Source organism: Notothenia coriiceps, unplaced genomic scaffold (genome assembly GCF_000735185.1).
Source record: "Notothenia coriiceps isolate Sejong01 unplaced genomic scaffold, NC01 NC01_scaffold00008902, whole genome shotgun sequence".
NCBI classification, from domain to species: domain Eukaryota; kingdom Metazoa; phylum Chordata; class Actinopteri; order Perciformes; family Nototheniidae; genus Notothenia; species Notothenia coriiceps.
In genome coordinates, this window is record NW_011341603.1 from 1 (window position 1) to 12955 (window position 12955).

A 12955-nucleotide genomic window follows, 5' to 3' on the forward strand; every position below is an offset into this window, starting at 1 on the left:
AGCGGTTGACCAATCACAACAGAGCCGACCAGCTATCCAATAAGAGCAGACTGCACTCTGGTTTCAAACAGAGGGTGAAAAGAGTTGCTGCAGCACAGGCAGTATGAGAAAAATAAAGACCTTTTTGAACATTAAAGCATGGAAACTTGTCACAATAAAGGCACATGCTCCCTAGCAGCTGTGTTTGGCAGTAAACATCAGTTAGCTTATAGTCAGTACAAACAGCTTAAGACTGAGTCAGTGAAAGTGACCTGTAACACACACACACACACACACACACACACACACACACACACACACACACACACACACACACACACACACACACACACACACACACACACACACACACACACACACACACACACACACACAGCACTGTGGCATGCAGATGCAAGAGGCCTCGCAGAGTTTAGCTGTGGGCGAGTGAGGGGAGATAACTCAGAAAGAATGTGTCACTATGATAGGTGATTTGTCATAAACGCTCCTCGGGGTACGATCACAATGAGCTAAAACATACCAGCACGGCCAGGCACGATGCCCGGAGGAGTGTGTGTGTGTGTGTGTGTGTGTGTGTGTGTGTGTGTGTGTGTGTGTGTGTGTGTGTGTGTGTGTTTCCCTGTTTGCAGTGGCTGGTCAGTAAGTGTGTTGGCTCCTGTGGTTTTGTGTGTTACCACCAAAGCCGAAGTAATCTGGCACAAACATAAGAATTTAAACATGAGGATAAGAGGGAGATAGAGGGAGGGAGGGAGAGATCACCAGCCCTGCCTGGCATTGTGTTGGCAGGCCTTTTGGCATCACCCCCAACCTCCCTCCCTCCCTCTTCGCCTCCTTCCTGCACCCCTGAAGTGCGCCGTTAATCCCTAAGCTCTATCCCCATTTAAAGACAGGGACATCACGCAAACCTGCCTGTCTGCATTGCATTCTTACACGCACGCACAATCACGCAAACCCAGTCACACACACTCTCCTGTAAACACGGAGAAAGAGAGAGAAGAGCTCAGTGGGGGGTTAAGCACTGTACAGCAGCAGCAGCAGCGGCAGCCAAAGTATCCGGCTGGTTTTTCCGAACTTCTTAAATGTCTCCGGGGCCCGGCATGTGACGGGTTGGACGGCGAGATAAGGAGGAGAAAGGGGGGGGGGACGTCTGCAGATGCTAGTGCTCTGCTAATGGGTTGTGCATCTGTAGCTGCATGGTCACACTCTCATGCACACCATGGACGGTGGCATGTTTGTCGGATGAGATGTGTGGAGGAGGAGTTTTAAATAGCATCCTGAATGGGTGCACTTAAAAAGCTGAGGTGTTTGGGCCTGTAGGGTGGATTTACTTACCTGTGTGTGAAGATAATATCAGTTGTGTTGCTTTTAAGTCATATTCTTATCCAATCAACCATAAAAGCCTCTCCAGTTAGTCCCAAACACATTTTTCTCAATAACTATCAAATCTGTCACTCCTGATGGATTTTCACCGCTCCACTCTTCCTAACTGATCTTTAAACATCAAATACTTTTACTCTGGCTCTATATGGACTAGACTATGAGGCCATGAGCTCACTCTCCTTGATTGTTAGTAATCCTTTTGATTTAAGACCTGCAGATCTACTCTCACACTGCAGTCCAGGAAGAGTGCATCAGCTGACATGTAGATGTTGACCTCTAGTGGGCTAAATGTGAACCATGCACTACACTCTGCTGCAGTCACTCCAGAAGAAAGACTATTCTTCACACCATCTAAATACAAGTTTTCATATGACAATTAATGAAAGATTGATGCAGGAAGAGGCCTATTTGAGTTGCCAAAGAGAAAGGCTGAGATGGAGATTTAAAGAGCTAGGTATACAGTAGTTATCAAAAGTATCAAGAGACGATACATTTGCTAATGTGACTGTAATGGGATGGGATGTGGTAAGACATTCATCATGATTCATGGAGTAGTAGAAACTTTGCTGTGTATCTATTTCCTTTGTAGGATAGGAGATACGATTGAATAGAAGTCCAGTCTATGTTGTTTGTGTGTTTAGTTAGGATTGGAAGTATCATTTATGAAGTGTTTTTTTTTTTGGAACTGGGCAAGGGGCCTTTGGTCCCCAGCACAATTTGGTGTCAAGGCTGTTGTGATCTCATAGCAAATTGACTGTATTTCTTGTTATTCTATTTTAAAAAACTGATTTAATGCGCAGTTTGAAGGACCTGCGCTGCAAACACTCCTTATCTTGCTAAGACTTACCATGCCATATCCTATTCTAACTTGACTTGTTCTGAGATTAATGTACTAAGCAAAAGCTGCTTGTGTAAGATGATGAAGTTTGTTTTTAGGAAACCTTATTCTTATTTCAAAAATTATCATTGGTTGCACGTATTTTGCAGTGTGACAACATTTCTCTGGAATTGGACCTTTTATTATGAGCCTACTGCAACAAACTAAAATGACCGTTTGATTAACTGAATATTGGCCAAGTATGTGTCAACCTTCTCCCTATCCTTATTTGTTTTTTAGTTTTAGTTTTTTTACTTTGTACTCTTCTTGTAGGCCTACATACTTAGATCTGACATGTTTGGTTATATTAATGTTCTTGGACATCAGGTTCAATCATAATAACAACCAAGTGTACAACTGTTCACCAACATAAACACAATAATGGCAAAAAAGAAGGGTTAGGACGCAACATACCCTTATTTAATAGTGATTGGTTAAAACAAAATACACTTAGCACCCTGTCCCTGCCCTCCACCACCGTCCATCCCAGAGAATATTAACTGTTAAACATATCAGAGTAGATGATTAAGCGAGCCACACATAGCAAAAACATACACTGGATAAGTATGTTTAGTTTTCAGCTGCAGTTAGCAGGAAAAAGCTGTGTTGTGGATTGCTCTCTACAGTATCTTTGGAAAGAACTTGAGTGACCAACACTTTTTAGAGGAAACGGATCTATAAATTCCTTCTATGAAATCATGCCACATTCCCGTGATAAAAGATTAATGTGATGAATGATTGTTGTTGCTCTTTTATCCATCAGAAGCAGAGGATGTTGTGTGACCACAAGCCTGCTCAGTCAGACTGTGAATTATTTTTGTAGTGGCCCGGAGACTTCTATAATATCCAACACTGTGGAACATATCTTCAGTAACCACGTTTATTTTTACTTTTAAAATCCTGATTTCACAGTGGAAAGTGAGGAAATATCGTGTTTTGGGGGGGAAACGTACCCTTTAGTGAGACGTCCAATCAGTTCCGGTTGTCTTCCGGTGGAGGGCAGCAGTGAGCGGAAGTGCTAGAATCACAAACGAAGAAGAAGAAGAAGCAGGAGCCACGGTGTGTTTCCGGGTTTATGCTGACGCGTCCCTCTTCTCCTCACTCTCTACGTGTCAGTAGATCTTCTGTCCGGAGCTCAGCAGCAATACAGACCGGTGAACCCGCAGAAACATGGCTCCTAAAGGCAGCAGCAAGCAGCAGTCCGAGGAAGACCTTCTCCTCCAGGACTTCAGCAGAAACCTCTCCGCCAAATCCACCGCGCTGTTCTACGGGAACGCTCTCATCGTTTCTGCCATCCCCATCTGTGAGTATCAGGAGCTAACAGAAGCTAACAGGCTAACACTGAATCCCTGACAGAGTTGTCAAAAAATGATTAAATGATTATGTAATTATGCATAACATGAGTTAGTTATAACACCTCATATACTTTCATAGACAGAAGAATACAGTAACACATGATAATCAGTATGATTGACTGTGGTATGCTAATGCTAACTCTGATGTCAAGTTACTGTAGGTTTAAATGCAAGCAGTACACATACTCAAGTACACACTTGGGGTACGTGTACTTTACCAGAGCATTTTCATTTTATACTACTTTATACTTCTACGTCTTTGGAGCAAATGTTGTATTTTACATTCCGCTTCATTTATTTTACAGATGTATTTACTAATTACTTTATAAATTAGGATTTTGAATACTTCTTCCACCACTGGATGCAGGCTATCATTATAGTAATAAACAATATTGAAAGCTATTAGTCTTTGTAATTATGTGTTTTATTTTCGAAAAACAGGATCATCTTCCAACCTCAGCAGATAGTTAAGATAGGCAGGAGAACATCTGGATTATAACATGTATTTAACACGCTTAAAACCTATCTACTGGTTTGATCATGTCAATGTTATTGATCGACTTATCTTTCTTTAGGGCTGTTCTGGAGGATCTGGCACATGGACCTTGTCCAGTCTGCAGTTTTGTATGCTGTGATGACTCTGGTCAGCACCTACCTGGTGGCCTTCGCCTACAAGAACGTCAAGTTTGTTCTCAAGCACAAGTAAGAAGCATAAACACACTTTGCCGTCTGGTTTCTTTTAATTTTATCAAGTTATTTGAATAGGAGAACACTTTGAAACTAAGTTATAATCTGTTCATGATTACTGTCAATATATTTGTTAAATAAAAACCATATATTTTGTTTAATGTTATTAGTTTATCTGCCTTTAAAAGCCAATTTCTGTAAACAACTCTCATTGAATGGGTTTTGGACGGAGTATTTTTAATTTAGTTTTTAATTTTGAAGCTTGACACATCTTTCACCCTTACTAAATATTTGTATTTTCTCTTCATCCTCCAGAGTTGCCCAGAAGCGAGAGGATGCCGTCTCCAAGGAGGTGACGAGGAAGTTGTCCGAGGCAGACAACCGCAAGATGTCCCGCAAGGAGAAAGACGAGAGGTGAAACATGCATCATCTTGTGAAGCCAAACCTCACACACACCGAGTTGTGCTGGACGTTTGACTCTTTGACTATTCAAAGTGTTTTCAAAGAGCTGCGTACAGCAAATAGTCTCGCACTTTAATAACACATCACAGATTCAACTTCGTAGACATAGCCTCTCCACATGTTTAGTTCCTCTGATACAGATTTCAAGTCTATTGTTTTAGGCTGTTTCACAAGTCAATGTTTTTAATGGACTCTCATACGGTTCATTTGGGCAGTTGTTAACGCAGTAATCGTACTCTGGGTCAGACATAACTAAAACAGGTCTGTACCCTCGGGCCATTCAATTGCAGTGAGATCAAAATCGAACCCTATTGTAGAAATTGAACCAAAACCCATTATGGGCTGCATGCAGGGCATTTGTTAGGGTGGGTTAACATGAGTGGGAGAGGACAGACTAAATCGACTGGAGGAGAAGGTACTTAGCTCCATTTTGGATTTCTGTTTACATTTTCCACCAGCACATTTCTGACCAATAAGAAAGATGCAAATTGACTTCCTGCCATGCTCCCTCTTACACGCCCCTCAGCATTTAGTCCACTTTACTCTGAGCACTGTAAAACTGAACCAGATTAAATAAGAAACAAACCTTAAATGTCACTTTGATTCACACTAGCCATATGGACTGGGGCTGACGGTACTTTGTTTACTTGACCATGAATGTTTGTTTCTTGTTTTTCCCAGGATCCTCTGGAAGAAGAACGAAGTCGCCGACTACGAGGCCACCACCTTCTCCATCTTCTACAACAACACCCTCTTCCTGGTGCTCGTCATCGTCGCCTCCTTCTTCCTGCTCAGGAACTTCAACCCCACCGTGTATCCTTTCAATCACACTGTGTAATATCATAATTGCAGATTGGCAGTTTTACTTAAAGGTCCCATGTCATGGCCATTTCCACTGATCACAATTCCATTGTTGAGGTCTACTAGAATAGATTTATATTGTGCAATTTTCCAAAATCACTTTGGTTTCTCATACAGCATCTCTGTAAACTACGTGTATTCACTGAATTTCACTCTCTGCCTTTAACGGCTCGTTGTAGCTCCAGTAGCTCCAGCCCCCACCCTCCCTGTGAGCACAGTGTGCCCTGATTGGTCAGGACGTTGCGAATCGCGCTGAGCTCCGTGGAGGTGTGGTTTCCTTGTTTAGCGACAGCGAAACACAGCCAAACTCAACCTGAGCACACACAAAGTCACAGCCGAAGTAAAAACAATAAGTGTGGCTTGATATTGAGTAAGAAAAAGGTTGATAAACGCTGTGAGAATGGGTCTGCAGAGAGAATTTCGCCGCGATCCCAACTGTCTGTTATCAGCCTGCAGCCAGGGAGGAGAGATCAGCAGAGCTGCTTGCACTGAGTGTGTGTGTGTGGATTGGTTAATTTGGACCAATCAGCGGGGGCTTAACGTAACAGCTTCGCGGACGTAACGTAACGGCTCCACGGATTGGTCCATTTCGTTCCGGGAAACGCATGACATCATGAGTTACCCGGAAGAATCAATGGACAGTGACGTATCTCCAACGAGGCGTTTTGGGGAGGTATTTTCTGTGTTAGAGTTTTACTCGCTACAGGGTGTACTTTGAGGGTTTTGACTCTGCAGACCGTTTACATGCAGAAAAACCTTCATAACACACAAGGGGACGGGTAATAACCGGAAAAGCATGACATGGGACCTTTAAACTGCATCATAAGTCATTTAATGCTTGTTTGTTTTTCATTTAACACTTCATCATCCCTCTGTCCATGATTGTTTTGACCTTAACTCCACATCTCTCCAGGAACTACATCCTGTCCATCAGTGCTTCCTCAGGACTGATCGCTCTGCTGTCCACTGGCTCCAAGTAAAGGAAGAACAAATCATGGAATAAAAGCTGGAGGGGTGGGATTGGGTTAGGAAGTGGGCATACAATATTTTGTTTTTCACTTAAGTTAGGAATGGGGTTTGAGGGACCGAAATATCACATTTCAACTTCATGAAATTCATGATCAAATGTCTGGAGGTGCTTCTCCAGGTCTGTTTTTTGTAACAAATAAAGACACCAGGTATACTTTCCTCTGTGTTAATCTCATGTGTGTGTGTATGCCATTCAAAACCATTTGAGGATATAAAAGGAACAGTTCACCACAAATCCCAAACTTATTTTACATATAGTGCTGTTTAAGGAAAAAATATTTAGTGTCATTTTGGGTTGAGAGGTTCTTTTAATACGGTCTGAGACAAAAGTGAGACACTGCTGTTTCCATTGGCAATGCATTTATTTATAATCACACTTTCATATTGACTATTTACAGAGAAAACACTGTTCAGGAGAGAAACACTGATGGTTTACAAGTCAGTTCAACATACAAATATTGTTAAGTCGTTCCCATCCGCGAGGTGCAGTGGGTTAATTTCGCTACTTTCTTTGTTGTGTTAAAAGCATGTTAAAGTAGAAAATATAGCCATATATTGTTTTCATTTGTAGCTTTGTTCCATTTTGGCCTCCATAGTAAAAATGTTTAACAAGTTATGATTTTCTAGAGCTGCAACAATTCAACTAATAAGCAGAAAAAATACCACATCAAAGGGACTCATAAAAAAAATTACCATCTGAAATGTTTTCAAAAATGTTCTCGACACTGATTAATCAATAAGCTATTTTATTTGCTGCTTTACTATTTTCTCAGACAACAATGACCAATGTAGGAAAGTACCCTTACAATACCACTGTGTTAATGCATTACAATTCATTTTATTGGTACCAATATGAATTTGGTCTCCTTTAGGGGATATAACTGAAAGCTGTGAATGACTGTTCCCATAAAATGTGTTGTTCTTAAATGACGGCCAGAATGGAGCAAAGTTAATGGTGTGCACTCAAAAAAAACTGAAGGGTCAGACTGAGAAGACAAGGTTGCTATATCCTGTTTGGTATACTTAATTTTAGGTACATTTCTTAAATATGTTTTTTTTAGTACGTCGCCATGTAATAATCTTGATATAATCCCTCACATGTAAATTGTAGAATCAGCATACATATCGTTTTATTCTCTCTTTGTTTGCAGGACAGCATCCAAACACCATTTAACAACTTGCAATGAACGACATCCCTGATTTTTCAAGGCACTCTTATCGGGTGGAGAAGTCTCCACACATGTACGGTCACTGACTAACAGAGAGGCAGCTTGTTGACTTGCAACAATTAAAAGTGCACATTAGTACAAATTACACATTTTACCACCAGAAGAAGTAGAGTCAAATAGTAAAGTCAATAGGTACAAGCTTTTGTGGTGTCAGTAAATTGTGCCAGATTAAGTCAATTAGAAATCAACTGTGAGCCAAACTCTGCTTTTTGGTGCTTTTTTCCAATATGCATCATTTCTGGTTAAAGTCAACATGGGGTGAAATGTCCTTTGATTAGAATCTGAAGGGTGTTAGTGCTACAAGTCAACACATGTACATCGAGGACAAGAAAAGTGACTCAACGGAAACTTGGTTAACATTTCTGCTTTCTGTGATGGCTTGTTTTCCAGATGAAAAAGAAATAGCATGAAGGCAACACGACCTGCTCAGAGATAAGGATGGTGCGCCTTCTTTAAATAATGCCACTGTTAGTACAGATTTCCTTGTCTGACAATGCAAGAAACAAAAAACACCCTTTAATCCTTATAAATACTATAAATAATGTTCACAAACCAGGACATGAATACTGTGTAAAGTGAGGCTGGAGGAGGAAGGTATGAAGAGAACGCTGTAGCAGTAATCCCACTGAGGAGGAGCAACAAAATAACTCTATTTACATTTCATTTATATATTATATATATCATCCTTACAGTACTGCAAAGTCCTCATCTGCACGGAGGCTTCTTCATGGTTTTGCTTATGATACAAGGTATGCATTTGTACACGTAAAACCCCCATAATTCGCTAAACAAAATGTCAAAATAAAGTTCTAACGTTCATCTACTCTACAATAAATACTGTGATATTTTTATTTGCCATATCCCCTATGCGTCTTTTGTGCCATAAACAAGCGATAATTTGCCGTTATCATAACCAATATCAGTCATCCTTTTATTACATAGATGTATTATATTCCTTTTCTGCAGGGTTCATCCAGCAGTGCAGGTTCAGAAGAGGAGATACATGTCTCCGTAATGAAAGCCAACTGAGAGAAAAGTAGTCCACGTCTTTTGCAAAATAAATGGCGTCATTTCTCTCTTCTATAATCTACTGAAGCAGAGCAGCAGTTCACGGAAAAGACCACACGGGGGCGACATGCTTCACTCTCTCCCATAACACCAATGTCCCACAATCCTTTGCTTCACAGACAAGCCTGCAGCATTTCTGATCAAACTCCTTTCTGATGTGCTTGGTATAAAAGTAAACAGAGGCACACTGTCGCAGGAGGAACATGCACCTGCTGGTTAACAACACTCAGCATTTGCAGCCTATAACATATCTACTGAATACTATCTGTGCTATACTGAATACAGGACTGAGTACATTTGGTAGAAGGTCATTCAAGCTAGTAGTTTTGTTGAGGCCTCATCCAAAAAAGTCAAGAGCATTGTCATTGCTAAAGGTCATGAGAAAAAATTGTTATCTCACGACTCGAGCGCGCACTTCTGACACGAGAGGTGAACAGTATTGAGCTCGTATGGTATCTTTCTGCTGCGCTGCATAACAATTGAAGGAAAGCGCTGACTAACTGACCACCGGGGTGTTCATACATCTGAGGCTCCTTCATGTACACTTTGCTAAGATACCTCTAATTGATAATATGAGGTGCTTTTATTTATGTTTTCAGCTTGTGGTAGGGCGGTTTCTTAACTTAAATTAAATTACTTGTGGGTAGAGAGGACGAGTAATTGGGAAGGTGTGTTTTGGAGAAGAAAAAGTGACTATCAAAGTGCCCTTGAACAAGGCACTATTACTTAATACTTAACTTTTTCAATACTATACGGCCAAAATCCCAATTTGTAATACTTTATGGATCAAATCCCAACTGTACATGTCAATCACAAGTTATTGAGAGCTCTTCTTGCTTTTTGACGTGAGCGGAAAAATACATTTCTAAATGAATAAACTGAAGGGTAACACTTGAAATAAATTAGCATGGGTAAGACTAAGCTCTGCATAGTTATTTTTGAATGGACGGGCGCTGAAAGGGTTCCTTGGGGAGTTTGGAGGCTGCAAAGAAGCTGAGGTTGTGAAGCGCCTCTTGGCTCAGCTGACCTGAGAGGATCTGAGCGGGACGAGGCTTCCAGTTCCAGCTGAAGTGGACTGAAGTGGGCTGAAGTGGGCTAGAGCCAAGCCCAAAGGAGAAAACTGTGAACATTGAACAGCGGCGGGTCCATGGTAACAGAATGGTGACGTAGGTAGGAGAGGACGGGAGGCTGGTCTAAGAGCGGTAATCCTTCTTACTGTACGGCCTGTTGCCCAGGATGTGGTCGATTTCTGACACCACATGAGACGTCATCTTAGGAAGGACCTGCCAAACAGATAAAGAAGTTGTATTTAAAGAGGACATGTTATAACTATTTTCAGATTCATATTAGTATTTAGTGCCTCTACTGTGACATGTCTCCATGCTTTAATGTTTAAAAAGCTCTTTATTGTTCTCATCCTGCCTGTGCTGTAGCACCTCTTTTCACCCTCTGTCTGAAACCAGAGCCCAGTCTGCTCTGATTGGTTAGCTGGCCGGCTCTGTTGTGATTGGTCAACCACTAAGAGATGTCCCACCCTAAACTCGTACACTGTGTTGGAATGCCAGCCAATAGAAGCGTGACTGTTCCATAGTGATGTCCCTATGTTCCAGAAGTAAACAGAGAAGTGTGTGTGGTTGTGTGTGTATGTGTATGTGTGTGTGTGTGTGTGTGTGTGTGTGTGTGTGTGTGTGTGTGTGTGTGTGTGTGTGTGTGTGTGTGTGTGTGTGTGTGTGTGTGTGTGTGTGTGTTCCCACCTGTATGGCTCCAAGGTTTTCAGTGAGCTGTTCAGGGTTGGATGTTCCCAGCAGAACTGAGCTCACCCCTTCATTTCTTAGACACCACGCTGCAGAGAGAGAAGATGATATTCACAAAGCGGCCACTTGATGGCGCACTGCTGCTTATTATTCATAGTTACATTAATAATTTACTGGTTTTACAGAACAAAGTGATACATGCTATACGGGCTTGGGGAGCAACACAAACAACTGTATTCCCTTACAGTTACATAAAACAAGATGTAAACAGACTAATGGTGCATTTCTAACAGTTGGGGATTACTAGAGAGATAACAATGTTATTAAAACATAAGAGCATATTGGCTGAAGTCTTACCCACAGCCAGCTGAGGCAGTGTGCACACCATCTTCTCTGCGATGTGGTTCAGCTCTTTCAGCTTGGCTTGTTGCTTCCTTCCGTCTTCACTCACTATTTTCTCCTTCAGCCACTGATACGACTGCAGGACGACGGAGAGGAGAGACATAGGAGCGAAGAAGGAACAAAACAGACAAAGACACACAAAGCAGAGGAGGTGTGTATGGAGATAATGAAAGACAGAACGGGGTATTTTTGTCACTTTTGGACGGAGCAAGGCTAGCTGATTTAGGAGAGGTTTACTTTGAGAGATATTTTTTATTTAATATATAAGTATTAGAGAGGAACATTTTAAATTATTGTGTGTTGTTTTGAACAAAAATCTATGTCAATGTTGTCAAAATGCGTTTTTCTTAAAAAAGTTATTTTCCGCTGCATTGGCAGATTGTTTACTGTTTATATATCTGGTGTGGCTGATGAAGCAAATTTAAGCATGTAGCAAGTTAGGTTGAAGAGAATTGAGGAATGTTATTGTGCTGTCTGCACACCAGAGAGTGAAAAACAGCTCAAACTATTCCAGAAACACGGTCTGATGTGCTCTGGAACACATTTTGACTATCTGACAGCCCTGTATGTAGAAGGCAGAACAACTTAAACTTAAAGACTCAAGTTACCCCAGGGGTCTCAAACTCAAGGCCCGGGGGCCAAATCCGGCCCGCGACTTCATTTTATGTGGCCCCGCAAGAGCTTGCAAAGAATATAATAGGTTTATTATATGGTTCCATGCCACTTTACAGAAGCAGGTTGCCCATAAACCACATGTCCCACAATTCATCTCGTTTTGTGACATGCGCACTGAAGAGACTTGCAATAATTTGGCCTGGACTTCTGCTTTCAGACGTAGTTAATTACTAAGTTATTATCCTATCCAATAACAATCCAATTCAGAGGCAATAATGTAATATAATACATTATTTTATATATATTATATATTTATATAGTTACAACCGGCCCTTTGAGTGCAACCATTATGCGAATGTGGCCCGCGATGAAATTGAGTTTGACACCCCTGAGTTACTCAATGTGCCCAATATATCAATCAGGGTTGGGGCTCTACAGGTTATAAAACACTCTGTACCAGGTCTAGTACCATCTCTAAGGTCTAAGGACAGAGGGTGTCGTTTTCTCATACTGATATTCTGTACAAATTGTGCTGTTGTATTTGCTGCAAAGTGTCTTTACTGTAGGGTATTTTTATTATATGTACAGCACTTTGGCTCGACCAAAAATCGTTTAAAAATGTGCTATATAAATAAAACTTGATTTGATTTGATCTCAGTGAGCAGTGATTATCTATGAGGTCTGGGTAATACAAAACTTTAACAGCTTCAGCGAAAAAAGTTTGATTTTTGAAGGACATTAAACAAGAGTTCATCATGAGTCCCAGGTCTCTAATTTGACTAGCCTTCCCTGATGTTGACACTACCTGAAGTAGATTTAAAAAGTCAATTATGTCCAGCGTCAAAGCTCTTATTTCTTTCTAGTTTGGGAGCAGAGTAACCTTCACGTGAATGTGGAAAAACTTGGGATATGGTTCATTAAGCTTTCATACCTTCATGGAAGCCCTGGAAGTTTCAGGAATGCCATTTTCATATTTTCCTGTGATGATGCCGCACGCCAGAGGGGACCACGTCATCGCCCCGACTCCTGTCACCATGGAGAAAACCTCGATCAGTGATGCCGTTCATTTTCAGTTACGTTGCTGTCGCTGCAGTTCCAGTTGTTGGTACGCAGGGTAACAGTACTCTTTTTTCTTATAGTGAGAGCAGGCTTAGGCTTGCCTCAAACCTCCTCCTGGACGCTTCTATTATATACAGTCCCATGATCGTTATTTACAGTATAATTTGGATTGTCTAC

At 41.3% G+C, this 12955-nt stretch overlaps 2 protein-coding genes across 2 annotated transcripts; one reads left to right on the forward strand and one right to left on the reverse strand.

Annotated features, from left to right (window-relative positions):
• The first annotated feature begins 3303 nt into the window (after positions 1-3303).
• ssr3 (signal sequence receptor, gamma) lies at positions 3304-6810 on the forward strand. Its single transcript, XM_010770397.1, has 5 exons — positions 3304-3560; positions 4188-4314; positions 4615-4713; positions 5443-5574; positions 6536-6810. Exons 1-5 carry the CDS (start codon positions 3428-3430, stop codon positions 6600-6602), a joined length of 558 nt encoding a protein of 185 aa, XP_010768699.1. The 5' UTR covers positions 3304-3427; the 3' UTR covers positions 6603-6810.
• Positions 6811-6952: 142 nt separating this feature from the next.
• LOC104944820 (voltage-gated potassium channel subunit beta-1-like) lies at positions 6953-12764 on the reverse strand (the record flags this gene model as incomplete). The annotated part of the gene is made up of 4 exons (XM_010770398.1): positions 6953-10231; positions 10703-10791; positions 11060-11180; positions 12651-12764. Coding segments are annotated over 4 exons (414 nt in total), but the record flags the coding sequence as incomplete, so codon positions are not given.
• Positions 12765-12955: the final 191 nt, after the last annotated feature.